The 26,662-nt window shown below is 56.4% G+C and overlaps 1 protein-coding gene across 1 annotated transcript in view; it reads left to right on the top strand.

Annotated features, from left to right (window-relative positions):
* The first annotated feature begins 4,935 nt into the window (after nucleotides 1-4,935).
* The window catches only part of TSPOAP1 (TSPO associated protein 1), a 68,410-nt gene continuing 46,683 nt past the window's right edge, over nucleotides 4,936-26,662 (top strand). The window contains exons 1-5 of the mRNA XM_086475375.1: nucleotides 4,936-5,262; nucleotides 17,612-17,719; nucleotides 19,436-19,564; nucleotides 21,718-21,894; nucleotides 25,099-25,368. Of these exons, the coding sequence (XP_086331501.1) occupies nucleotides 4,936-5,262; nucleotides 17,612-17,719; nucleotides 19,436-19,564; nucleotides 21,718-21,894; nucleotides 25,099-25,368 (1,011 nt within the window). The remainder of the gene's footprint in view (nucleotides 5,263-17,611; nucleotides 17,720-19,435; nucleotides 19,565-21,717; nucleotides 21,895-25,098; nucleotides 25,369-26,662) is intronic.

Raw genomic sequence — 26,662 nt, 5'->3', positions numbered from 1 at the left:
TTTGCTGTGCGCTGGAAAGGAAAAGCAAGTCCAATGCAAAAGTTTTGAAAGTTTACCTCCTAATAATGAATATTCAAGTACTTGGAAGGATAAATACCAAATGTTTTTGATTGAGGACTGTTGTGGTTATGAATACTACAGCTCCTCAGCGTTCACTGCCGGGAGAGACGTTTGGAAATACGTTTCTTGCTGAGAACAGCAAAACAGAAGCTGCTACTTTATTCTTTTTTTTAAAAAAAAACCCCACAACAACTCCAGTTTTTAGGGCCCTCCCTCTGTACTGAATGCATTTTGGCAAGGAAACGTGTCCTCTCCCTATTAGGGTGAGCTCCTCGTCTCCAAAGGACCTCGGCTCATTTATCACAGAGTCATAGAACAGTTTGGGTCGGAAGGGACCTTAAAGATCATCTAGTCCAACCCCCCCGCCAAGGGCAGGGACACCCTTGCCCCCGTTCGGTGTCACACAGGCAGGCTGTGCGGTCCCCGGTCCCTGCTGCTTGGCAGACCCAGAAGGGCCCTGAGCAGGGCAGGGGCTGGGGCTGAGACCCCTCTGGGTGCCGGGGAGGGTGCGGGTGCCCACCCCAGCGCTGTTGGGGTGGCTCTGGGGAGGGCTACAGGCACCGAGAGCCGCCCGGCCAGGCTCTGCCGGCGGCTGGGGTGAGAGCCAGTCTCTTCCACAGCAGCTCCCGTGCGGTGATGGTGGTTCCACGCCGTGCTGTGCCAGGCCACCACGCCTGGGGCCACACGGTGACACCCGGCAGGGCCAGCCCTTCACATCCCCTTTTCTGCGAGGTTATTTTCCACCGGGGTGTGGTCGCGGTGCTGCTCCACGTCACGGTCCCGCCAGCGGCCGTGTGCTGCTTGGGGGTGGCAGGATCAGGGGGCAAGAGCGAGTGTGGGCACCGTGACCGCTCGCATTCCTCCTTGGAGCTGCGCCGGGACGCGTCAGAGCCAACCCTTGGCCCCAGGGTGGGTGCCCAGAGGTGGGGAGCGGGAGCTGAAGGGCTCCACTGGGACAGCAGGTGCCCACTCGTGTCACCCACCGCGCGTTCCTGCTGTCGCCAGCGTGAGCTCACGCACAGGGGCAGGAGGGGCCCGTCTCGCTGGGGCCAGCCCCGGGAATCTGCTGGAAAGCAGGTGGGAAGGGGTTGGCACCCACCGGTCACCTCAATGTGGAGGTGAGTGCTGATACATGTCACTGTCCCCGCAGCCACGTGCAGGTCCCCCAGGGCTGGCATGGCCCTGGGGGGGGGTCATTCTCACGCTTCCTTCCCCAGCTGAGACCACAGTGGAGTTCCCATGGACCCCTCCTGGTCCCTGCCAAAAGCCACCCCCAGACCAGAGGAGGAGCTCAACAGGACCCAGCAAACACTAATTGGTCTTAATTGCCCTGAGCAGCCTCCCCTGGGGCCCCACCCCATGGACCTGCTTCCCCTGGGCCAGGAGCATTATTTAAGCTCAGTCCTGGGTCTTCACTCCTTGTTTGAACTTTGAGGTAGGTAACTCTCTGTTTGGTCTTGTCTCCTAGATGGCTCTTGGATCTATGTTGTAAGATGCTCGTCTCCAGCCGTGTCTTCTGGGTGGACCCTAGACCCATGTGGCAGGTAGCTTGTCTCTGGCCCTGCACCCACCACCCGCTATGCTGTGGCCTTGTCTGTGGTCCTGGCTCTGTCTCCTCTTGCTCCTGGCTGGGGTCCCTGGTCCTGGTTCATCTTATCTTCTCTGGGGCTGCCAAGGGACCCTGTTACCAGCATCCTGCTCAAAAGCTGGGGGATGGCCCCCTGGTTTTTGAGGACCCTGTGTGTGCTGGGGTCATGCTTGGCTTCTCATATGGTGCCTGCGGTGGAGCAGCCCAATCCTTGCTGCTCCCTGACAGAAGAGGGCAGGAGGTCCTGGGGGGCCATGTACTGTACCCCTGTCCCTGCTGCTGGAGGGCTCTGCTGGGATCCTTTTTCATTTCCCCAGACTGGAGCTGTTGAACTTGAGCCCTTCAACACCACCCATTTTTCATCGGTGGCTGTATATCGTCACCTCTTTTCCCTGAGCCTGTGGTTTCCCCTGTGTTGGAAGAGCTCCAAGGATCTTTCTGGGAAGTGCTTTGCCCCGTCTCCTCTATAGGGAGTACAGCCCCACAGCGGATCCCTGGGTGACTTGGAGGACCAGGGGTGCCTGTAGCACCCCATCCCCGTAGTTCTCATGAAGACTTCATTGACTTGTAGCTCAGGGAGCTCCTGAGCCGCTGAGTCCTTGTTTAATAGCCCAGATGGATTTCCCTTCTCTCCTTTCTATGGATGGTCTGTAGCCATGGCTTACCCAGCTGGATAAATAGCTGTAGGCTGGCCAAGGTGTGAGAGGTCATCTCCAGATTCCCAAGCTCAGGGCCTCAGGAGACACCCTCTCCCCAGGGCTCGTGGTGGTGGTGGGGTGTGGATGTCCCATCCAGGGCTTTCAGTGAAGGCTGTGGGAGATCCAAAACCGAACCTGTGTTGGCCCAGAGGGGCGTCCTTGGCTCCTTTTTCTCCAGAGTTCCAGGTCCTGGGAGTGCCACGGAGCCACGTGGGTCTGGCACCGGTGAGCGGAAGAAGCAGAAAGCTGCCCAGGGGGCCGTAGCAGCAGCGTGTCCCAAATGAGGCGAGCAGAGACCCCGAGCAAGCACGTGGCAGTGGAAGTGCAAAACAAGACGTGTCGGAGCAGGGTTTCCAAGGAGGGTGAGCGGTGTGCGTGCCGCTCGCGAGCGCGCGATCTTATCAGCGGCGCACTTCCCTTCCCGCTGCTGGCTCTCGCCTCCTGCTAATTAAACCCGCTTGTTCTGTCTTGTCAGGGAGCTGTGCAGCACCCGGAGATGCTGCCTGGTGTCTCCCCAGGGTGGGGAGGGATTAGGGGGGGGGTTCCAGCAGTGGGAGGTGGTGGGACCCATCCTGAGCTGTTCCTGGAAGGGGTCACTGAAGCTGGTGTTCTGAAGGTACACGAACACCAGAAAATGCAGGAAGGTGGGATCAGTTGTCTGGAATCTTCCCTCTGGCCTGTTGGTTGCATTCGCTGCTTGCTGACAGCTTGGGGCTTTGCCCCACTCATGGACTCCTTAAAAGCGGCTGGCTCTGAGATCGGAGGTTCAGGTGGGATGGCAGGCTCCTGCAGGCTGCGAGATGTGGCACTGTTAGACCTGGTGGTAGCTCCCCACAGCGCAGGACTCCATCTAAGTGGGTCATCTACACCCTTTGCAGCCAGCAGTGAGAAATAACTGTCTCAGCGGTGATTTGCATGTGCTGTCTCTGCTCAGGCAGAGATGACGCACGGCCAGTGGCACCCGTTTCAAGAGCTGACACATCTGCACAGTACACATCTGGATGTGCCGAGGAAGCTCTCAAAGGAGGTGCTGGCAAAGTGGTGTCTGAAAGGGGCACCACAGCCCCCCTGCACAGACCCTCCCTGGAGCAGGAGGCCCAGAGCAGGCTCTCTTGGCGCAGGGAGCGACACCCAGCAAGCTGTCAAATGCTGTCCCCACCCTGCAGTGGGGAGGCACCAGCAGTGGGACCGGGAGTGGTTGCCACAGACAAGGATGTGGGGAGGCAGGACCGGTACCCAGCAGCGGTACAAGGACTGTGCCACCCCTCTGGGTTTCAGCATCATCACACCTTGCTCTGCAGTGGGTCAAGCTTTGAACACGGCTGGGGGAGTAAGGACAGACAGATGTCCCCCAGGGTGGCCCGGTGGCTTTCCCCTGAGCATCGCTACCGCTGTGCAGCCTGGTGAACGAGGTGATGCTCATCAAAGGTGCAGCGAGAGGCACGTCTGCGTGTGCTCTGCGATGGCAGGGCCCCGCTTTGCCCTGGCATTCCGCTGCCAGCTCCCATCACCCTGCACCGCATCAGCCCCCCCCCCCTCACACCACCCTCTTGCCCACCGCAGCCCCCACCCTGGGCACGCTGCAGGCAGGGCCCAGCCTGTGGTTTTGGCAGTGGCTTGTTGCCAGCGTGGGCCACACCGGGGGGGGGGGTGTGGGGGGGTGTGTGTGAGGGGGGGGCTGAGGGTTTTGCTGTCCCAGAGGGCGATTGTGCAAGCTGCCCCTTCTGGTGCCCGGGGGTCACCAGGAATGGGGAGGGGGGCAGGGGGGAGAAACGCTCTGGCTGCCCCCCCTGGAGCGGACTTGCTTGCCGGCGCTGGCCCCAACCACCCCCCCCCTCCCCATCCCGGCGGGGTGCGGGGCTCTGCGAGACCCCGGCCCTGGAGTGCGGAGGGGTAATGCTGTGCGGGGAGGGGGGGGTGGGGGCAGCTCGGCCGCTTCCCTTCCCCACTTCCCCCCCCCCCCCCCCCCCCATCCCCCTAATTTCCAGTGCCGCATCACCCCCCGCTGCCTCATCAATAGGCAGCAAACCCCGTTCCCGCACCGTTGCCATGGAAACCGGCGCAGCCGCCGCTATTGGCGGCCCGGGGCGCGGCGCGGCCCCCCCCCCCGGGGGTACGCGGCCCGGCTTCGTATTGATGATTCGGCGGCGTTTGCGCCGGGGGCTGCCCGAAGCCACGGTGAGGGGCTGGCAGCTCCCCCCGGCCCCTCCGCTACGTCATCCCGGTCCGGGCGGGCGGCGGGCATGGGGCCGGGGGCGGCGGGAGGCTGAGGGCAGCGGGCAGCAGCCTTTGTAGGGGGTGTGAGGGGGCGGAGGGGGTGGGGGGGTGGGGGTGGGTGTGTGTGGAGGAAGGGGGGGGGGGCAGCCGCCCGCCCGCCCTCCCGCCGAACCGGCGGATCCAGGCGCGGATGGAGCCTCCCCCGGCGCAGGGATGCTGTTGCTGCCGCCGCCTCCGTCTCCACCGGGAGGGAGCGCGGCCCGGGCTGCTCCCGCCGCCGCGGCTCTGATGCCTTCGGGTTTTCCGTGCCGGCTCCCGGAGCCGCGGGGAACCCTCGGTACCAGCGGGTGAACTCAACGCCCTGCCCCAGCCATGCAGGAGCCGGAGCCGGGGGTGACCGGAGCCGACCCGCCGCCACCGGCAGCGGGGCAGAGCGGTGCCCCGGCAGCGGGCGATGCCGTCCCCGCGGCCTCCGCCTGCCCGGACCTGGACACGCGTGGAGGCGTGGGGGGTGACGGCGACAGGGCGAGCTGCCAGCCGTCCCCGGGGCCGGAGGGGACCGCAACACCCCAGCCCCAGGAAGGGACCCTCCGCCGTCCCCCTCCAGACCCCCAGCGGGTTCGCTCCGCACCGGAGCTCGTTAGGCCGCTGCGAGCGATGGACGGGCTCGGAGGCGAGCGGACGGACCGACCCCCCCAGGTAAGGTGGCTGCTGGGGGGCGTTTGGTGGCAGGCGGGGTGCGGCGGAGCGCTTTTTGGGGGGGGGGGGGAGAGAGGCGTCGGGGGGATGTCACCTTGGTACGAGACGAGCATGGGAGATTAACTGCGCTCGGCTGGGGCTGAGCCACCCACAAAACCTTCCCCGCAGGGCTGGGAGGGAGAGGGAGGGATGGAGGGATCCCCTTCGGCGGGGATGTCCAGCTGCTTCTCCCCTGGCTGGTGCCGGACCCGGTGCGGGGTCTCGCCGGAGCCCCGAGGGGGCCAGCGCTGGGCAGACACAGCCCCTGCACCAGCCAAGGCTGAGCCGTCCCTGCGGCGTCTCCTCGCTCCGGCAGCCTCCGTGGCTCTGCAGGTAGTGGTGGGGACGTGATTCACTGTCACCCCCTTCCAGAGCATCCCCTCTCCGCTCAGGGGTAGCCCAGGAGGGCTTTGGGGCACCTGCACTGCGGGGGAAACCTGTCCCTGCAGGCAGCACCGGAGCACCTCGAGGCAATGCGATGCCCGGCCCCTTGCAGCATCTCTCTAAAAACAGCTCAAAAGGCTCCTTCAGAGTCTTACCTCCTCGATCCAGGCCATGAAAGTTCATTCAGCTTGTCCTGCTTAGGACAGCTCGCCCTCCTTTCCCAGGGGTAAAATCAGCCATCTTCCTGGCATCCCCTGGGGTCTGGGGTAGCACCGCAGTGCTTTTAAAATAGGGGATAAATTACCTCTCAGCCTGTTCTTCTTGAGCACGAGGGAGAAGAGCTGAGCAGAGCTGACTGGGGTTTAGCAGGAGGTTTTTGAGCCAAGCTTGTGCTGTGCTGCTGAGCCCGGCTGGAGAGCAGGCTGGACTGGCCTGCAGGAGAAATAGCGCTGCTGGAAACCCACCAAGAGAGAAAATGGTTTCACTCAATCACAGTTTCTTACGGGTCTTTTTTGAAGGGCTGTTTATTGTGATGCTTAGGGAAAACACATTTAAGCACATTTAACCATGCAGTCCTTGGTCTGCCTCTGACCACAGCCCTTGGTCATTCCAGAAGCAGCCTAGCCAAAAAAATGGGGCAGCAGAGTGGGAAGCATTTCTGCTCCCACCTTCCCCTTTTCCATCCAACCCAAGAGTCAAATCGGTTGTGTCAAACCTACTGTCTTTTCTCCCTTTGGGAGGGCCGGGGTGGGCACAGTGTCTTGGTGGGGGCGCCCAGGTGGGAAGGCTAGGAGTGGCGGGGGGGGGCAGGTGGCTGGAGCAAAGGGGTGTTCATGGGTGCTCCAGCAACCAAACAGCATCCTCTGGGGTGGGGGCTGTGCACCCAGCTCGAGCTGATCCCTGCAGTGGGTCGCCCATGCACCGTCTGGGTGCGTCGGTGGTGGTGGAGGGGGGTGAGGACCTCGCTTGGTTACTGTGGCGGTGACTGCTGAGCACCTGCCATTCAGTTTCCCTTGGTCCTTGGGCTGCTTTGAGTGTTCCCTCATGATCCTGGAGGCTTCTGGCTTGGCGGGTAACATTTCCCTTCCCACTCCCATGGGGCTGTGGCAGCGCCATGGCGGTATCGTCACAGTACTAGTGTACTGGGGCAGTTCCATGGTGGTATTTGATGGTACTGATGGTGCCATGGTGGTATCAGAGCAATGGTACTGTGGTGCCTGCTGGTACTCTGCTGCACTGTGGTAGTGTCATAGTAGTGCCGTGATGTTACTGTGGTGGTGCTGGGGGTGCCACGGCGGTACAATCTTTAGCATCGATGTTGATCACCAGAAAGGCTAACTTATCTTTTCCTGGAAAAAAAAAAAAAAATCAATCCAGTGTTTCCTCCTTCAGTCAGGTGGCTATAGTGATGTGAAAGGCTTCCAGTTCATACCCAGGAGGGAGCTTAGCGCTGTGGTCCCTGGCAGAGCAAGCGCTGGTGCTGCTGGGCTGTGGAAGCCTCAAACCCACTTCCTAGGGAGCAAGGCGCTGTGTTACAGCTGGGAATGAGGGGACGCTTACATTGCTCCTCTCCAAAAGCACGGCTCTTCCTGGCCAGGCTGGGACGAGCAGCACCAACAAGGTGTGTCCTGCTGCCGGAGCTGGGCTTCCTTGAGGACATCTGTCCTTGGGATGTCAGAGTTGCATTATGCAAACAGGACAGCTGCCTCCAGGGAGTCATCTCCTAGTGCAGGGAAGAGCCTCCTGAGGGCTCATCGCTGACAGAGTTGATTAAAGATGTTGATTTTATGATGAAACTCCTGCCATGTGTCCCAGCCTCCACCGCTATCGCTCAGCCATTCCCTCAGGGACAGTCTACGGGCAGATGTTAAGACTATCTGTAGGTCAAGTTAATCTCAGCTTCCTTGCTCAGGTCCCTCCTGAGCGCCGAGGGTGGAGAAGCTGTTGCCCTTCTCTCGTTTGGGAGCTGGCAAGGGAACTCTGGAGCTAGAGCGGTGGGTTTGGGGGGACACCCCCGGAGCCTCCCATCCAGCCCCTGCCTCGAGCAGGGCTGGCTCCAGAGCTGGAAGTGGTTGCTCAGCACCTGTCCAGGCAAGTGTTGAATACCTCCGAGGGCTGGAATCCCACCACCTCTCTTACCCTGTCCTGAAGCTGCAACACTCATGGAGAAGAACGTTCTCCACAGGTCTGGTGGGAATTTCCCTTGCTGCGACTCACGCCCGTGTCTTCCCATCCCTTTGCGGCGCGTCTTTGCATCCTGCAGCGCACTGCAGGGTTTCCGAGCTCCTCTGCAGAGCGATGGCACAGACATACGTCCCACCGTGTTACTAACGCTACTTGGGGGCTTGCTTTCATGCACATGTTCTTGGTCCTGGGCCTTTGAAATCTGGTCTTGCTTTCCAAAATATCTGGGTGGACACAGGTGGTAAGAAATGACTTTCCTGCTGAGAATCTCCACGCACTGCAGGTATAGGATCCACATGAGAATAATGAATATCAGAGAAGAAGAAAAATGTCTGTGTAGGGAGAATAGGGTTAAAGTGGCACAGATACAGTCTGGCTGGAAATTGGAAAGTTCCCATAATGCTGTCAGATGGATTTTAGAACACTTCCCACAAGAGCTCAGTTGTCTGTGTCTCTTACGGGATGCTGCTCCAGTGGGATCTGCTTTGGCCCTGGAAACTTAGGATGGTTCGGGAGCAGGTTGCTGAAGTGAAGGCTCTCTCCTGGTGCCCTAAATTGGAGGAGGGGAGAGGAGCAAGGTCATTTGCTTTCTTCCTGTTCCCTGCATCCTCCCCTTCCAGGATTACTCATCCCCCCCAACCTCCCCGGCTGCAGTTACAGGAGGGATAAGCTCCGTAGCTGACCATGTCCCTCTTCTGGCATCCCATGAACCGCACAGGAAAGAAGCACAGCTAGGGTGCTCCGAGTTAGCTATTGTGACTACTTCTCGATCTCAAGAGGTTGCTTTGGATTTGAATTTCTTAAAAGCCAAGCCTCAGCTTCCCTTGAGGTCATATGGAGCAGAGAATATTCAATAAATCTGTAAAACCCAACTGAAAATGCTTAAACCAAGGAGCCCCCAGTCAGTAGGAATTTAAATATCCACAGAAGAACCTGTTGGTCCCAGTGGGGCTTAGTAACACAAAGCAGAGATGCAGTAAGAATTATAAAATGCTGGTAAAGATCCTCCGTGTCAAGCGTTCAGGCCAAGCTGCATTTAATAATAAGCTCAGCGCCTTTTGCAGGAATTCACGGACTTTAAAAAGCCTCAAATTTTCCATTGGCAAAGGTGGAAAACTATTCATTTAATGTTTGAGGGCGCGTAGAGCTGTACCCTTGACTAGAAAGGGTAGGTCAGCAGCATAAAAGATGGCACTAGGGCGAGAAGGTCTGCCCTGGCAATGAAGCCCGTTCTTGCTGTTACAGACACCATTTCCTGCAATCCCAATTAGAAAAAGATCGTACTCCATCTCGCTCAAAATCTGAGTAAATTAATTTTTCTTGTCTTGGCAATGCTCAGCCTCATGCAAATGACTTAGTGCTGTTTTCTGCAAGCGCTGTGAATGTACGGCCAAGCTCAGATAGCTGCCTGCCATGAAGAGCCAGCGCAAGTTCATATTCCTACTTTATTTGTAGGAATGAGTGGAAGAAAAGGCAAAACAAGACTATATGAAGGGGAAGGTAATTCTCATTTTAATTACCTAAGTAAGCTCATACTCTCTGTACAAAACCCACGTCCAAATGGCTTGGCCAGATCACTTGTGTGGGACATGGAGGATGAGGGACACCAGCCATTGCCTCCTCACTCTATCCTCTGGACTGGTGATGACGAACTGGTTTTGGGAGAGAGCCGTCACACCATGTTGGTCTTGGCCATTGCTGCACCATGGTCTTTCACCTCAGCATCTTTCTCATTTCACCCACTGTGTATTTTTGGGGAGGGGACTCGCCGATGTCTTTGCTTCCTTCTTTTGGGTGTCCTATGGCTGTAGTCTTCCTTCCTGCTGGAATACCACGAAGGGAAATGGCAAGTGCATTGCTGGCAGCCTTGTTGCCCTCCTCCTGCTGTGAGTGCAGGCTTTCTGCATCCCAGCCATCTGCTCAGCAGTTCCAGGAAAATACCCTTTTGGCATCAATTTGCAAGTCTTCTGCTGCTCTTGCTGTTCCATCCTGACCACTGACCAGCACCTCTGGCTCTTGTGACTAGTGCAAGGGGATGATTCTTTCCCTCCATCTCTTAGCTACTTGTTAAAGCCATTGGAGATCCGGGGCTTCTCATTCCAGGACAAAATGTTACAATTGCCTCAAATGAGTTCTTGCTTTACTAAGAGGAATGCCGTTCCCGACGTGCCAGAGCCTGGGCAACTAGAGCAGGTTTTAAGGCAACGTGACCCAAGCAGCAGAGGTGCTCTTGGCCCCTGGGAAACTGCAAGTAATTTGGGAAACAGGTAGGGGTGGGGGAGAACTGCGGAGCAGATACCTAGGCAAAACCTGAGCTGTGCCTACTCTAGCTCCCTGGTGTATCTTCCAAGGTGGAAGAGCACATCTGTCTCTTCAGATCTGAACGTGGAGGTAATCCAGTCTCTCCACTCAATAAAACCAAACTTGTGAGACCATGAATATTGTTGCTGAGGCTCTGACATGGGAAGGAGGCCTGGTATTAACTTTTCGAGCTATGATCCTGTTAGAGGGCAGTGGCACTTCAGTGTGGGCCAGGGATCTGCTGAACTGCAGCTCAGTGGCTTTCCAGGGTGAAGCCCTGACACAGCCCGGGGGCAGGCGCTTTGTTCCCAAGTGCATTCGTCAGGACCAAAGCCTCACGCCTTTTTCTAGGGAGTGTCTCTTTGGATGAGAGTTTCTGTTACAAGAAAGATGAGATATCAGAGAACAATCGTCCCTGCTCCAGACATCAAAATACCAAACCTGGAAAGAGCTAAATTTTATCATTCTTCCCCATGTGGGTTTTTTTTTTTTTTTTGCGGTGGTTTGGGTTTTTTTTTGGTTTGTTTTTTTGTTGCTTTTTTTTTTTTTTTTTTTTTTTTTATGCTTACAAACTAAAACTGACACGTGGCATCCAAAAAGAGAGCCCAGATGCTCCATGAAGACCGCAGGGCTGCCTGGGCATGAGTCTGCAGTGCTGGGAGCTGGAGGCTGACCTTTGTTCGGACCTAAACAACAAAAAAGCCCCAGCAATTTCTATAGAAAGCCAACCCCCGTGTCTTAGCTCAAATGATTGGCAACACACGCGTGCACAAGAAGCAGAGGTTGCCAAGTCTTCCTGTGTTTGCACTGAAGATGTTAACACATTTACTTCCCACTTCTTCTACATTGTGCTTTTTTCTAGTGTAAACACTTTGCTCGTGCCCACCTCTCTGCTGATTCAACGACTTGCTCCGCAGCACCCAGAAAAATCTGCAGTGGGGGAAAACGGTAGCTTGGCTGGCTCGGCTCCTGAGCGGGCGCAGGAATTTTACAACCAAGCTAGGTTTTGTGGTCTATAGCCTGGCTTTCACACATTTCCCAGCTGTGCAGTGGCGCAGAGATGCCATTAGTGTCCCCTGTCTGTGGTGGGGATGGAGCATAGTCTTGCTTTACCGGAGGGGGGCTAAGCCAAATCTTTCTGAAAGCTGACAAGAGGCAAGGGAGAAGGTTGTACATCAGTGTGAAAACGGTAGTTGGTAGAACAGGCTTTGTAAGTGTTTCTTTTCCAACGAAAGGCAGACATCTTTCTCGCAAGGTGGAGGTGGGAAGAGACCCTACGAGGGACACCGGGGCGCCCAAGGGTCACAGGGTGACCCAAGAGCAGGAAGGTGATGTTGTCACACTTGAGGAGCTTGCTTTGCACAACCCCGTGGGGCCGGTTATCCGGTAACCAAGGCGGATCATATCCCAGCAATCATCAGCTGCAGTTTCTGGCTGCGTACAGCCCGGGTTTGCAAAACAACTTGTGTTTAATGTGGAGAGAGGTTGGGTCGCAGCTGGGGAAAGCCTGTCTGGGGCCACACATGCCTTGTCATGCTTCTGCTTGAGGCAGGTAACAGCCAGCTGGAAGGAGTACGGGTTACAGATCTCTGTACCGCGCTGGAGAGCAGGGTGAGGAGCAAATTGAGGACTGATGGTACCAGCAGTTGTTCAGAGAGATGAGCACCTGCACCCTGAGCAGGACCTTTCCCCTGTGAGAGTCCCCGCTGGGTCCAGCCCTGGGAGTACTGCTTGCTGTGGGTCTCTGCGCTGGGCTCTGCCCTGAGGGGCCAGGCTGGCCTGGGGGGAAAGGAAAGGGTTTCTCCAAATCCTCTGTCCCTCTCAAGTGACTGCCCTGTTTCATGTCTGATTGTGAAAGATGAGGACGCGCGTGTGCAGTGTGTCGGGAGTGGTTCAGAGCTGCCTTTCCAGCCGATCTGTGGTATTTCGGTGTCATTTTCTCTCGTCTGCTTCCAAAACCTGTTGTATTTTGGATTTGCTGTTAAAGGTGAGAAATTGTGCCACATTGCACGCTGGACCTGGCTGCAGCCTTGGATTTCAGAGCGCTGACTCTCTGCCTCTGCCTTGAGAGTTTGTTTTCCACTCACATTCCTCCTTGTCTTGGTTTTGCAGAAACATTAATTTCTCCCTGGTTGGGGAGGCTGGAGGAGCTGAGCTCATCAAAGGACAGCCGAGCCAGGGCGGTCAGGGCTACTGAGCTGATTTTTCTCCTCCTGGAGTAGCTGGGTTTGTTTTCCTGGGACCGACGGTGGCGCTTTCATAAGCGGCTTTAAAGATAGAGAGGATCCGAATTTGTGAGACTCCAATTTTAGTTGCGTATCTCGTTTTAAACACACTGTGAGGAACGTACGAAGAGCTGGCAGTGGTCAGAGGGCGTGCAGGAGAGGAAAGTGGGAGAAAGAGCAAATATACAGTGAATGTTCCCCTGAACGTTCTCTTAATATCTTGCAATTTGTGGCTCCAGCACTCCCCATGCTGGAGGCAGTGTCTTTGAAGTTAATAGCCTTGGATGGATTTTTTCTTCCGTGAATTTGTTACACGGGATGATAAAAATCAGATAAATGAGGAAATCGCATAAATAAGGGCAAGTAGTAGGCTGGAAGAGGGATGGGCAGCGGGAGAAAATGCTGACTCATGGAAACGGGAGTTGGCAACGCGCAGGGTGAGGAGCTGGTGGGGAAGCGCCCTGAAGTCGATGGAAGAACAGAGATGTTTGTGTCTGAAACCAGGAACCCGGCGCACAATGAAGGAAGCAGAACAAGTGCAGTGGGACACAGGCTGCCTGTCAAAGGAGCGGCAGAATAACCGCGGCTGCATCCCAGGCACGTCTCTGACTTCTCCCGTACCTTTAACAAAAATATCCCTTTTACCTCCGCGGGGACGATGCTCACCGCAGCGTGAGACGCGCTCGCCGGGCCGGCAGCAGCAGTGGGTGGGTTTGCTCTCGCTCACTGACCGAACGGGAGGTGATGCTATTTTTGTCTTGCTTTTGACATGCACCGAGGGCACTGCAGAAGAGCAACCCACGGAAAGTAACTTTGTCCTGTGAGGGAGCCGATTCCCTTGAAACTGAATGGAAGAGGAGAAAATGGATTGGCAACGACGCGTTTCATTTCCGAGTGGCCAGGATGGAGAAGTTAAGCCAACTAATTACCAAAGTCAGCTGGAATGAACAGCTAAAGGGCTTTGACACGGTGGAGGCTTGGTGACAATGATTTCAAATGAAGGAGGAGTGGTGGGCTTCAGGTATCCAAGACAGAGCAGGAGAGCTGGTGTGGTTTCACTTGGCAAATAGGTCGGCAAAGTGTCTGCAAAGGCGGGGTTGGTTTTCGGGGACGGCTTTTGCGGAGCAAACCCAGCAGCTGGACTCATGTCTGCTGCAGAAGGGCAAGTCATGGCAGGGACATCTCGAAGTGGTGTATGTTTTGGACATCTGGAAATGGTGTATGTTTTAAAATCGGTCATGAGACTGCCAGTTCCCAAAGGCCACCTGAGACTTCCCGCTCACGGGGCCACCTGGTAAATTCCTCCTCCCTGTCTGGTGCCCTGCAGGGATTTTAAAACAAGGCTGGGTTCGACTTTGGCATGTTCCCCAGGGCTGGCGCGGGGGAAGCCCTCTCGCCCGGTCCGTGCCAGGCCGTGTTGTGAGGCACCAGCAGCCCAAGCCGCATTGCAGAGCAGCCGCTGCAGGCAGCGCCTGTCGTCCTCACCGCGGTTTGATTTACTGCCCCCCAAATGGCTTCCTGCAAGTTTTACGCAGGACTTTAAAGGCTGTGCTGGATGCTGGGTGCTCCAGGGGGATTTTGACTGCATGACCCATTTAGCAGCCTGGCTGGGCACCTCTCCCTGCAAAAGCTGCTGCAGGTCTCCGTTGCTTTTTGAAGTTTTCAGGTGAAAAAGCAGCAGCTTTCTTGCAGCTGTCCTGCTGAGGCTTTTCTTTTCTTTTCTTTTCTTTTTTTTTTATTTTTGCTCATTCTCAATGCATCCTGAAGAAACTGTATTTTGGGCTCTACCTGTCAAAAGAGGCGACAGATGATGACAGGTTCCCCGTAACAGGAAGCTTCAAAGCTGTGTGCTTGCTGCACAAGGGAGCTGCGGTCTGCTCTCCTCCCTCAGCATCCCTGCTGCTCTTCTCCTGCCTTGCTCTGGTTTTAGAAAATCTCCCCCGTGGCCAAAGAACATGTCACTTGGGTTAATTTTTTAGTGGCTGAAGATGCTCCTGATCTGGGGGACATGACTGCCTGGAGACCCTCCCTGCCACCCTGTGGTGTCAGCTCTGCCTCGGCTCCTGCTGACTCCAGCTCACACGAAAACCTTCCTGACCAAGGGGTGCTTTTGGATTTTGGCTCCTGCCAGCCCTTCTGCACGTCTTTATCAAGAGGAGTTGTTTCGGGGGGAGCATCTGTGCCTCTTCTCCCTAACGGTTTCCTTCAGCTCACTTCAAAAAGCATCCTCCGTGGGGGCCACGAGCGTGGCCTCCAGTGAGGCTGCACCATGCAGCGCGGGAACCTTAAGGAACAGCGGAGCGGTTAATAAATTAAAAGCTATTTCATTATAGGAAATGAATGTTTAATGAGCGTGGGATGACGTCTAGACAGTCCTTCGGTTCCAGGCTCTACGTGGTCTTGGAGGAGGGTTCAGTCGACGCAGCTGGCGCCAGCTCAGCGCCGGGGGGGGAAGGTTTGGCAAAGCTTTCCTGGGCAGTGAGGTCCCTGCGCGGGACAGACGTCCTGGCACGGCAAAGATCTCCTGCCTCCACGTCTTCTTGCTGCAGATGCCCCTTGTGCCTCTCTGGGCAAAGCCCCAAGGAGCTGTGGCCGCAGTGGGACGTGCTGGCAGCGGGGAGCCTTGGCTGCGTGCCTGGCCCCAGCCTGGAGCACACATCCACGCTCTCCCGCTCCATGGCAGCTCGCCCGGCGGTCCTGCAATACCCAGGGAACTGGAAAGGTCTCTGCATGGTCTAGGGCATCCCAGCCTTTGCTCTGGAGTCATGGCACGAAACCTGGGCTAAACTGGAGACCACCTGGTAGGGTGGGGATGAGTGCTTGTGAGTCTTTGCCTCCTGCCCCAACGAAGATGTTGTTTTATAGCTGAAGAAAAGGGGTTTCAAATGCAGAAATTTGAATGTAGGTCCCCAAAAGATCCCCCGGCCGTGCTGGAAGTGCCAATTGTCCCCTGCAGAAACTCGGTGCTGACAATGTCAGAAATCCTGGCTGCCTGAGGGGGAGAGGCAGGAGCACATCAGCTCCTCTGCAAAAGCTTTCCAGCTCCTGTCCCGAGCACAGACGTTGCTGGCTGAGTTTGCTCGACCTGTCTCAGTGCAAGTGACCACGGACAAGAAGCTCAAGGCCTCTTGGCAGTGGCAAAGAGATGGAAATAATGTATTTTGACTTCATCCCAGGGGCTGCCTGCTTGGCTCTGGGGATGGCGGCAGTGAACCAGCCCAAGGCGCTGCCATGCACAGCGTGGGAGGTGCTGGTAGGACCATTCCCCGTGCACCCACCCTGCTCTGTGCCCCCATCAGCACCCGCAGCATCTCCTGCATGGGTGCCCAGCCTGAGGAAGTGCTTTGCTGTTCCTGGAGCTGGCAATGGGGGAAATACTCTCTGGGACACCTCGCTGTCCCTGTAAAGCTGCAGGGATGGGACTGATGCTGCAGGGTCTGGTACTGGGTCTCCGGGTCCGGAGCATTCATTGGGCAGGGTGCACGGCTCCCAGGGGAGCTTCTTGGCTCCTGCAGGCCACTGAGTTTGAGGAGCTCCTTGGTTCCTGGGCCTGCCCTGACCACCCTTGGGAGCAGCCCTGAGTCTTTGGAGAGAGGGAGAGGGCACCCAGGTGCCTGGGGTGCTGTTGTGCAATGTCCCTGGGGACTGCAGCAGTAACTGTGCCTTTTGTTCCTAGGGGAGAAAAGGAAAGAATAGAAGAAGATGTATTTTTGCTTTCCCACATGTGGGAAGTGGTACAGTCTCTTTCCATGGGGCATTTCACTCCAGCTTTCTGAAACCCTGGGATTTCTGCAGGGTGGACACCTACAAACCGCCCTGCCAAAGGCCTGTCAACTTGTGGCACCTAATATCCCCTCCTGGTGTCTCAGAGGGCTGATGGGACCTGGGGACACCACTTGAGGCTGGTGGGGAGGGCCGGGTGTTATCTTCTGAGGGTTTTGGGTTTTGGGGGGGGGGGCTTTCAATTTCCTTCAGTTGTGTTTTCCCTCCCCACTTCGCCAAGGCATTTCCATACAGGCATGAGAGGTTGGGAGAGTCACGGCATGGGCACGGCAGCCACACTGGTGGATTCAATGGGGTGGACTTTGTGGCACTGGTCTCCTGCCCTATTTCTCCAATGGATGTGACTGAGAAGCTAAAATATAGTATGGTTCAAAAGCGTAGTGAGTTTAAGACAGCCTCAGACCTCCTAGAGCTTAGCAGCACCCAAGTGCTGTGAGCTGCCTGTCTGACTTCTGGCTACCAAGAAACCTTGGGCAGCATTTCTTTGGTAGCCAAGGGACATTTCCCTCGTAGCCTTGGCTTGCAGTCTGCTGCTGCGGTGCACCGGGAAGGTCGTGGCCGTTCGGTGGCACCAGCAAAGACCTGTTGGGGCACTGGGAACGGGTCCTGCAAGTCCTGCCTGGCTGCTGGGAAAACATCTGGCCGGGTCTTCCCGAGGGGTGCAGCTTGCTGCTGCCGTGTGGCAGCTGTGAAGCAATAGCTTGGCTACGAGCTTTGCTAACGCACAAAAATACTTTCTGGGAGCTCGCTTCGGCAGCGAGACTGTGGCGAGCTGCTGTGCGCAGGAAGCAGTAACCACAAAGCTATATATACAGCTCCCGGCAGAGCTGCTGCTGCTTTTGATGTGACAAAATTAAGGTGGTGTTTTGCAAAGAAATCCAGCATGGTGTCTTCTTCCGGAGCTGAGGCGGACACAGAGAGGGCAGAGCCCGGGGCCTGGCTCCTGGGCGGGCTCCCGGGCCAAACCAGGGGAGCTGGCACAGGGAGCCGGGTGAGGAGCTCTTGTTGCCTCTGAAAGCCGTGCGGGGCTGGAGGGTGCTGAGTCCCTGAGCTGTGGGGAGCAGCGCACGAGTCTGGGGTGTCACGGCTTGTGCTTTGCCCACCCGGCTCTTGCTGGCTTTTGAGCTGGTTTAGATGGTACCACGGCTGGGGATGACACGAGGGTCTGGGCAAGTCGAAAGCATCCTTAAAGCTGTGGAGATGGGAGCGGTCACCCACAGGTCCCCCAAAGGACATGCAGCCTGTCACCTCCTCCTAAAATCAGCCTCGACATTCCACCCTGCCCTTTTGCTGCCTGCGCCCCGATCCTGCCAGCCTCCCTGCACAGCCAGGCTGGGCTCGCTGTGGGGCCGTGGTGGGTGCTGCAGTCCCTCCTCTCCCCTTCACCCCGGGCAGGCGAAACTCTGCCTCGCCTCTCCCGCGCTGTTTTACAGAGCGGGGCTGACTACGGCTTCCTCGTGAGCCAGAACATGAAGCTCCTGAGCGCCCTGGAGGACCTGCAGCACCGCTGCTCCAGTCTGGCCGAGGAGAACAGCTTGCTGGTGAGCAGAAGATGCGGCCACATCCCGCCCCCTGGCTGGGTGCTGGGCCGGCTGCCGGCATGGGATGCTCTGTGGGGAGGGAGTCCCGGCTGGGGTGAGCTGCTGTCTGCGCCAACTCCAAGAGAAGCCGGCACACGGGATCGGCTGGGCAGGACTGGGGGTGGGGAAAGGGGGCCTGGGTGCTTTGGGTCCTCTGGGTGCCTTAGCGCTGCACCCATCGTTGGCTCGAGCAGGGCCCCTTCCTCGCAATGCGGAGTGGAGCTGGGATGTCTGCTGGCCTCTCCGCTCTCTTTGGTGCTAGTTGCCTGCTGGCAACCACAAGAAGCTTTAACACAGCCCCCCCGCGAGAGCAGGCAGAGAGCAAGGCGGCGGCGAGCTGATGGCAGCGGAGGGGAAGTCGCTCTTGTTTCCTCTTTAATTGGAAAAGCAGAAACACTGATTCACTCGGCCTCGGCTTTGGGTGACAGTGCAGCACTGCCCCCTGCTCCCATGGGAGCTCGGCACCCGGCTCCTCCCCAGCACCCAAAGCCAGGCCTGGGCTGTCCATTCTGCCCTGCTTCCCCCATCCATGGTTCCCCAGGCCCACGGTGGGCAGCCAGGACCCTCAGGAAATACAAAGAGGTGATGCTCCCCTTCTACATCCTCCCTCGAGAGCATCAGCCCCTTGAGCAGCCCCACGGAGTGGGGATACAGCCACCCTGGGCCCCTGAAAACTTGGTTGCTCAGCATTTCAGCTTTACATCACCAAATTCAAAATGCACGTTTTAGATAATTTTCTTACATGAAAAGCGTAAATCCAGTATGACCTGCACGGTGGGGGGGTTACCCCTTATCAGTCATCTGGATTTTAGCAACGCACTGTCGTGTAAGCTCTCATCAGCCTCAGTCTTCCAGCTGAAGGAAAGCAGTGAAAGCAGCAAGCGCCCATGGTGGGATCTCACAGGGGTAGAGGGGAAAATAATTGGAAGGATCAGCTGACCTGACATTTTTGCTGATGTGAAAAGACAGCAGAACACATCTGGGTACAACCTTGAGAGAATGAGCCATCGGCAAGCCGCCAGCTTATTGAAACAGACAGATAACAAATAAAAGGGGATTAAGAGCAAACAGAATCAATAGGAAGAAAAAGGAAATTTGCTTTGCAAACATCATAAGGTCCTTTGCCGCTTTCTCCCGTCCCCCCCCAAGTCATGCTTTGGTGTCATGAGAGAAAGGACAGCAGCTAAGCTTGCGGTGGTGGTGCTGCACAAATCTGCAGTGATGTGTCGAGCCCTGTAACCCCAGGGAAATAAACTGGAAGAGAGTTTGGAAGAGAAAGCCCAAAGGGTTGGAGCTCAGGATAGATTGATGCTGGAAACGCGACGAGTCCCAGCTGGCAAAGGCAGAGCCTGCAACGCGTGTGTTGTGGATGGAGAAGGACCACGCGGCCTGGGGGTGGGGCGAGGGGCATCTCATGGGGACCAAGAGGTTGCATTAATGAAAATACCAGGAAAAACACAGCTTTCAGTGACTGGGGAGGCAACCAGAGCAGAGGTCAGTGTTTAATGGTTGGGATAGTTATAGGAGAACAGGCCAAGCCCTGGCTGGGAAAAGCCCTGTGGGTACGGAGCGGGTCAGGCAGGGCCAGGGACCTCGGCTTCCCCTAAAACCCCCAGCGCGCAACTTTGAGCTGAGCCGAGGCTTCACCTCAGTCCTCTCCTTCTGTTATCTATCTAGCGCAGGAGCTGCTTCCCCCAGACGGAGGAGAAGGTGAAGCACCTCAAGAGGAAGAATGCGGAGCTGGCAGTGATTGCCAAGCGCCTGGAGGAGAGAGCTCGGAAACTCCAGGAGGCAAACCTCAAAGTCGTGAGTGTGGGGGCTTGCAGCTGCTGGGAAGCCGAGCTAGGAGAGCACCTCGTCACTGGGACTTCTTGCTTGTTACTTCTATTGAGCTAGAAAGGCGTTTTTTTTTTCCCCCCCTTTTCTTAAACCTACAGCAAACCTGCTTTGCACATCAGCAGCAGGGCAAGGATCATGAAACCCAGCCATCGCCAGCTTCTGCTCCTGCCTGGGGAGCTGGCTTTGAGCAATTTCCTCCTGCTTGGTTTCTTGCTGTAAATGTGCTGACCAACTGTAAGGTGTTAATTTAAGGTAATTAGCTCAGCTTTCCCTCGGCAAGTTGTGAAAATAATTCATCTGACTTCACCGAAAAGAAACAGGAAGTATTTGAATAAGAAAAGGAGTGCGGTAAAGCAAAACAGGAAGGGGTGAGAGACTCTGCTCTGCCCCATCCACACCTCGCTTGCATCGCGGTGCAAGCCGCAGGGTTTTTGCTTTCTCCAACCCAACAGCAGCTTGTTGCAAAACCTGTAGTATATCTGACGCGGTGCAGGAGGGGTGGGAGATGGCCGTGGGATGCGGGGTCTGGGGCACAAGCACTTGCGTGAGCTTCCTAATTGCAGTGGAGTAAGGCAAAACCTTTCTTCTGTTGGAAGGAAACCAGGGATTAGGGTGGGGAATTCAGGCCCTTTAGGATAGAAAGGGGGAAGTGAAAGCTTTGTTGAAGAGAAGGTAGGGGCTTTTCCTGGCACTGCCTGTCCTCTCTGTCCCCAGGCACTGCGCCGCCCATCTGTCACGGGGTTTTGGTACTTGCAGGGCAACAGTCGCTGCCAGATGGACTTGTCAGATACTATGTTAAGAGAAATCATTTGATATACATCCAACTATTCAGACCCTCCAGCAACTATACAAATACCGTTTTGGTTTTTTCCTCAGTGAAACTTTGGGCTGGTGACCGTTTAAGACCTGTGTGAGCCCTGGGAGAACTGACTTGCTGGGCTCCTGTGCTGGCTCAGGTCTCCCCATAGCAGAGCGTGTTTGGGTGGCTGAGGCTCGTGGAGGGTCCTGAGGAGCTGGGGGTTAATCTGGCAACGGTTGCCTTCAGTGCCTGGGATGCAGGTCCTGTGGAGCCAAGGGCCCGGCATAGTCACACGGGGGGTGAGATGCTCGGGCAGACTCAGGGAGGAAAAGTTTGCACAGAGGATGCCACGTTCCTGATCAGGCAGGGGAGAGAGTCAGCCCCTTGCCAAATTGTCAGGCTTTGTGCAGACAAAAATAGCTGGACAAGGAGAGGCGGGGGTTGATAAACCAAGGGCCTGGATGTGGCCGCACTGCCCAGAGAGTTGGGGTGAGCTGGGGGGTGGTGAGCTGCCCGCTTCGTCCAGCTTTGCAGTGCTGGTACTCAGGGGGAGAGCCGGCCCCAGGGATGGCGGGGCACGCCGAGAGCAGGCATCCCAAGGAGGCTGCATCCAGGCAGGCTCAGCTCCTGCCTGAGCCCTCTGCCCAGAGCCTGTGCCCAGCCAGCTGCCTGTCCCCACCTGCTCTGCTCCCCCGGTAGCACACTGCCATCCCCAGCCTTGCGCTTCCCTCCCTCGAAGGGAGCATGTGAAGCTGAACGGCTGAACATCTCCCAGTCCTCCCCTGGCTGTGCTGGCCCTTGCTGGGCTCTCTCTCGCCTCTCCCTTTGCCCGTGTCTTCCACCCATCAGCGCTGAGCCCTCTTTCCTGCTGCCTAGAAACCCACAGAAGCTCCATTTCTCTTCCTGGTTTGGACACCTCCATCCTTGCTCCCGTGCTCATCTTTCCTGCCATCTTCCCTTCCTCCTCTCTGCTGCCTTCTCCTGTCTTTCCACCTTCCTCCTGCTTTTCTCTCCTCCCCCCACCCACCGCTGCCCTGCCTACAGCCCCCCCTACCCCCATGCTGACTATACCCATTAGCCTCATCTGCTGAGCCCCTTCTCCTTCCCACCTCTTCTCTGACCCACTTCTCCGACCAGCCGTTCCTCTTTCCTCCCACTTTTCCATAGGTCTGTCCTGCTCCTCTGCCTGCTTGTCTGTCCTTTGGGGCTGGGCTGCGTTTCTTGGCAGTGCTCCCTGCCGGATGGCTGTCGGGGCGATGGGGTGGTGGTTAACAAACACCAACGCGTGTGGCTTTCACCCTTGCTGCTCTCTCTGGTGTAGGTAACTGCTCCGGTGCCTCTGAAGGGCTCCAGCCTGGAGCTGTGTAAAAAAGCATTTGCCCGGCAGCGTGCCAAGGACCTGACAGAGCAAGCCAGCGCTCTCCTGGCGAAAGACAAGCAGATTGAAGCTCTGCAGCAGGAGTGCCGGGAGCTGCAGGCTAAACTCATTGCAGGGAAGGTGAGACACTCTCTGGGACATCACTTAGTGGCTGGGGACAAGTAGCGCAACGACGGTGATGGGAACCAGGCTGCAGGAGGTGGGGCGAGGGCGATTCGTCCCAAGTACAGGGGGGAAACTGAGGGCATTTGAATTGGCTGGGGGACACCGGGTGAGGGTGTGGCAGGGATGGTGTTCAGACCCCTCCAGAACAGTGTGTTGGGGGACACGCCGGTTGTCACTCTGTGAATTCGTGGGTCTGAGCTGCCATTTTCAGCAGCGACTAAAACTCTCCCCCTGGAAAACCCCGAGAAGCCACAATTACAGGATGACTTTTCACCGTGCTGAGCTTCAAGGAAGATGTAGAAGCAGGGCCTCCTTTTAAAGTGTTTCTTTAAAAAGTGAACCAGCTAAGCATGTTCCCAAGAAACAGTGTAAACCCCATGTCCTGAGCTGCAGCTTTCTGAGTGCTCGCAGCCAAGAGGCTGGTGATAACATCCTTGTGTGACTGTGACTAAGGGAACAAATCATTAGACAGGGCTGGGTGTTCATGAAACCATCTACAACGCTGATGCCTGCACCTGGGCTGGTGACCTACGTTGCCCTCAGCCCCAGCACAGAACTTGCCGATATAAATGACGGGATAAAAGGGATACTTCAGCTCATCCCAAGACAGAAGCCTAAAACTGGTTGGATGTGTGGCTCCCTCAAAGCACCGCTGCTCTGCAATGACTCTGAAAGGAGCCTCTGCAGACATCTGAAGCTAGGTGAAAAGATTCCCACTCAAGGCGACTGAAGCAACGTGTTCCGGGCGTATCAGATACGTCTTTTGTCCAGGAGCTGGATGTTTTCAGTTTAGGTCAGTGAATAAACTCTGGGTTCCCTCTGCTAATGCAGATGTGGGCAAGTGCAATCCTACATTCCCGCCCCCAGCTGAGCTGAATGAACACTTACATTTCTACCTCCCCTGCTTACATGATATTTAGGTGACAAGCACTTCCTTGCTGAAAGCAGCTTTATTTTTGTCCCTGACCTCCCCCTATGTTCATTTTAACTATGGGTTTGAAGGTAGATTCTCAGTCTTTACCTAACGGAGAGCTCATCAGGACAAGAACAATCGGGTGTTTGCTGTTTCTACAGCCTGCCCCACTGATCCTTTCTGGCATGAAACCACAGGAGAAAGTTATTCAAGTCTGACTGTGCTCTATGGTGTCACCAAGAAGAAATTCCCCTCCTTTCCCCTTGACTTCTCACACAGACACCCCCCCCCACCCCAGAAGCGGGAACAGACCCTTTCCAGAGCAGTCTGATTTTCCCAGCAGAGCGTACTGGGCAGCCTGAATCTGCCAGGGACAGGAGTGACAAGTTGTAGAGGAATGTGACAAAGGTGGGTGAGCAAGATTCATTACTGGCCAAGGAAACACACACGAATGCAATCCTCAGGGTGGGTGAATTCAGCCAGTGCCTTGCTAGGGTGACCAGTAACGGAGGGGCGTCGATACATGAGCAGGGAATCTGCAGAGAAGAGAGCAAGAGAGGAGATCATTCTGCCTGATCTCGTTTTCCCCACTTCTTTTCCAAGCAAGGCACTCATTAAATTTTAATTTCCAGCTAGTTAAAATTCAAAATTCACCTAATCTGTCTGCAGCATGCAAAATGCATTATGCCAATGAAGGCGTTTATATGCAGAGATATTATGTGCACGCTCAGAGTTTGTAACCAAGTCAATTTTAATCTAGGGTATTTAAATCAGCACAAATTTTTCAGTAGCTATGAAACGGATCTACTCAGTTCCTTCCCAGTGGTAGGACTGACACCCTGCACGCCGGGCTGCGAAAGCGTTGGCCTTGTTTTGCAAAGTCAAGGCTCTTAGGAGAGGATAAAAATGATTTCCTGAGATCATGCTCCAGTGACGGGCTTCCAACCAAACCCCAGCTCCAGCTAAAACCAGGCTGCAAACTCTTGTGGCAAGGATTCTTGGGATTGTGGGGAACAGCAAGGCAGCTGCAGGGGACGAGTATAACAGCAACTGTGAGCGGACGACTGAGCTTTTTTTTTTTTTTCCTACTCCCTTGTTCCCTCAGGCTTCAGAGACTGTCTGTTGGGAATAGCTGCCTTTATTTTGGTGGGGGAAGGGAGATTTTACCCAGAGCCACAGCCAATTTTGTTTAAAGAACTACTGCCCTGATATCCTGAACATGGGTCTGGCACAGAGGAGGCCCAGCTGCTCACTTCTTGAATCTGTAATCAGTTCCCATTAATGCTGCCTCAGTTTCCCCATTCGTAGCATGAGAGTAACCATGGTATTCTACACAAATTGCATTTATAAAGTACATGCTATTTTTAGGCTGAATAAGAAGTGAGCGGGGAAGCAGATTAAATTTGTCCTGGATACCAATTATGCATTGAATTTACTGGCTTAGGAGCTTTCCAGGGGAATGAGCAATGTCTCCTCCAGCAGCATATTTGTAAAGACAGGTTTTCATAAGCAGCTTTTGTACGTACGTATGGACATGCAGGTACGTGTTTCAGCAGCTTCCTGAAATCTGAAAACCTTTGGAGAATTAAACAAGCCTCTGACGTAGCCTCACGGCTTTTGTGAGAGAAAGACTGCAGCGATCTCCTTCAAAAGCTGCTGGTTTTGGGTCCAGAGCGGATGGGAGTGACCCCTTGTGCTAAAGACAGGGGCCCAGCCACACATACTGTCTCTGAAGAAAGTCAGAAATCAAGAATGTTTGAAAACCAAACACTATCCTGAGCGAGAATTGAACAAATCCCAGATGTTCTTCATTCTTTCCAGCATTTAAAGCCGTAACCACCGTTAGGGCTGCAGAGAACGCCAGCACCCACATCAAGGAGGTAAACCAGCCAAGGCTGTCGTTTGGCTGGGAAAATAAATTGCATTGTCCTGACACGCTCTCTGCTGGCAAGCACTGAGAGAGCAGACACTTCGAAAAGCCCTTTTGCTTTGCACTGGGGTGTCTGCAGAATTACAGGCTAGTTTTTATCTGCAGGAGGAACAATGTGTTTGCATAAGGGATGCAAAGTGACTGCTTTTGAGCCTTTGGAGAGCCTGGAAACAGTCAACTTTGTCCCCCCCATTACCTGGGTTCTGCCAGTGTCCTCAGTAAGACTTTTGGAGTTTGCATGTTAAATCACCACCCTGACCTGTTCCACCTTTTAGAGCTTGTCAGCGACGTGATGTCGTGTTTGCGTTTCCGGCAGGATGACCCTCGCTGCCTGAACGTCATCGAGTTTGATCGCCTGTTGCGGGAATCCCAGAGAGAGGTGTTACGGCTGCAGAGACAGATCGCGCTGAAGAACTTCAAGGAGTGTCTGCGTTCCTCTAAAATCAGTTCAGGCGGCGCTTTGCCAAGCGCTGCCGCACGCCTGGGACTGCCCGTACCAACACTAAATACCTGCATCAAAGGTTCACCTCCACCGAAGGAGGCCCGCTTGGGAGACCCAGCACTCGTAGGCGAAGCACGCAGAGAGGTGAGACAAGTGGGTCAGCAATCTCAAAGTTTTGCGGTTTAATTACTCAATTAATTACTGTTCTTAGGAGACTTCTTAAAGAGCACGTGAGCGCTGTGGTTCACGTACACTGCCAACGGGTGCTGCGCTGGTTTCTAAAATGACCGGCTCAAGCGCCAGGTCTCACAGGGTGAGGGGGCACATGGATGCTGCTGGCTGTCCCCAGGGTGAAGGGGGACATGGATGCTGCCGGCAGTCCCCTCATGGATGCTGCTGGCTGTCCCCTCGTGGATGCTGCTGGCAGTCCCCTCATGGGTGCTGCTGGCTGTCCCCTCCAGCGCTGGGACACTGAGCCACGCCAGGGGCTCGGTCCTGCTCATCCTCCCCAACACGGAGCCCCTGCGCTGTGTTTTCCAGCCTAGAAAACCAGGCAACACCGCTTTTTGCCCTCCTCTGCTGAAAACAAACATTTTCGGTGTCGGTTCGGATATTGGCTCCCAGTGGGTGAACGAAGGGCACCCACCGTGGCAGCGGCGGGGAGGCCTGCTGCTCCGTGACCCCCATCCCTATCCCCCGCCAGCGACGCCCCGACCCCCGCCCGGCCCCTGCGCCGTCCCCCACCTCCCCCAGAGCAATGCCCTCAGCCAGGGCGAACCCTCGAGGAGGGCCGGGCCTCACGCCCAGGCCGCGCTGAGGAGCAGGGCCGCGGCCTGCCCGGTTCCCCGGGTCTCGGCCCGGCCCCGGCCGCCCCTCCGCGGCCGCAGTGGTACGGCCCGGTAAATCCAGGCCGCCTCCGGGCGCCGCCTTCCCGCTGGCGGGTCCGCGCAGCCGGCAGGTAAGGCCGGGCCTTCCCGCGGAGCCCGTCGTTGGGCCGAACCGGACCGAGCCAGGCCGGGTCGGGTCGGGTCGGGGGCGGCTGCGGCGCTGCCGCCTCCGCCGGGGGCCGGGGCGGGCGGGCCTGAGGCACCGCCGGGGAGCGCTTCTGCCGCGGCGGGGCCCAGCCGCTCCCGGGCCGCCGGGACAGGCCCGCCGGGGCCTCCGCTGCCTGCGGGGTTTTTCCCCTCAGCGCTCGGGGGGTGAAATTCTCCACAAAGGAGGTCGAAGCCGCGGTGAGAGGGCCGGGGCCGGCCGAGGTCGGGGCCGGTGGTTGTGGGCGCCTCCGACAAAGGCGCACCGCCGCCGGGAGCCGGGGCGGGGGTGAGGGGCCGGCAGAGGCCTCCAGGGCTGCCCGCGGGCCGGGCTGGCAGGCGGGAGGGTGGGTGGGTGGGTGGGTGAGTGAGACCGGGCCTCGGGTGCCAGATGCATCGCGGTGCCC

This window comes from Leptosomus discolor, chromosome 18 (assembly GCF_034619465.1).
Source record: "Leptosomus discolor isolate bLepDis1 chromosome 18, bLepDis1.hap2, whole genome shotgun sequence".
Classification (NCBI taxonomy): domain Eukaryota; kingdom Metazoa; phylum Chordata; class Aves; order Leptosomiformes; family Leptosomidae; genus Leptosomus; species Leptosomus discolor.
This window is presented reverse-complemented; position numbering and strand designations above follow the sequence as displayed.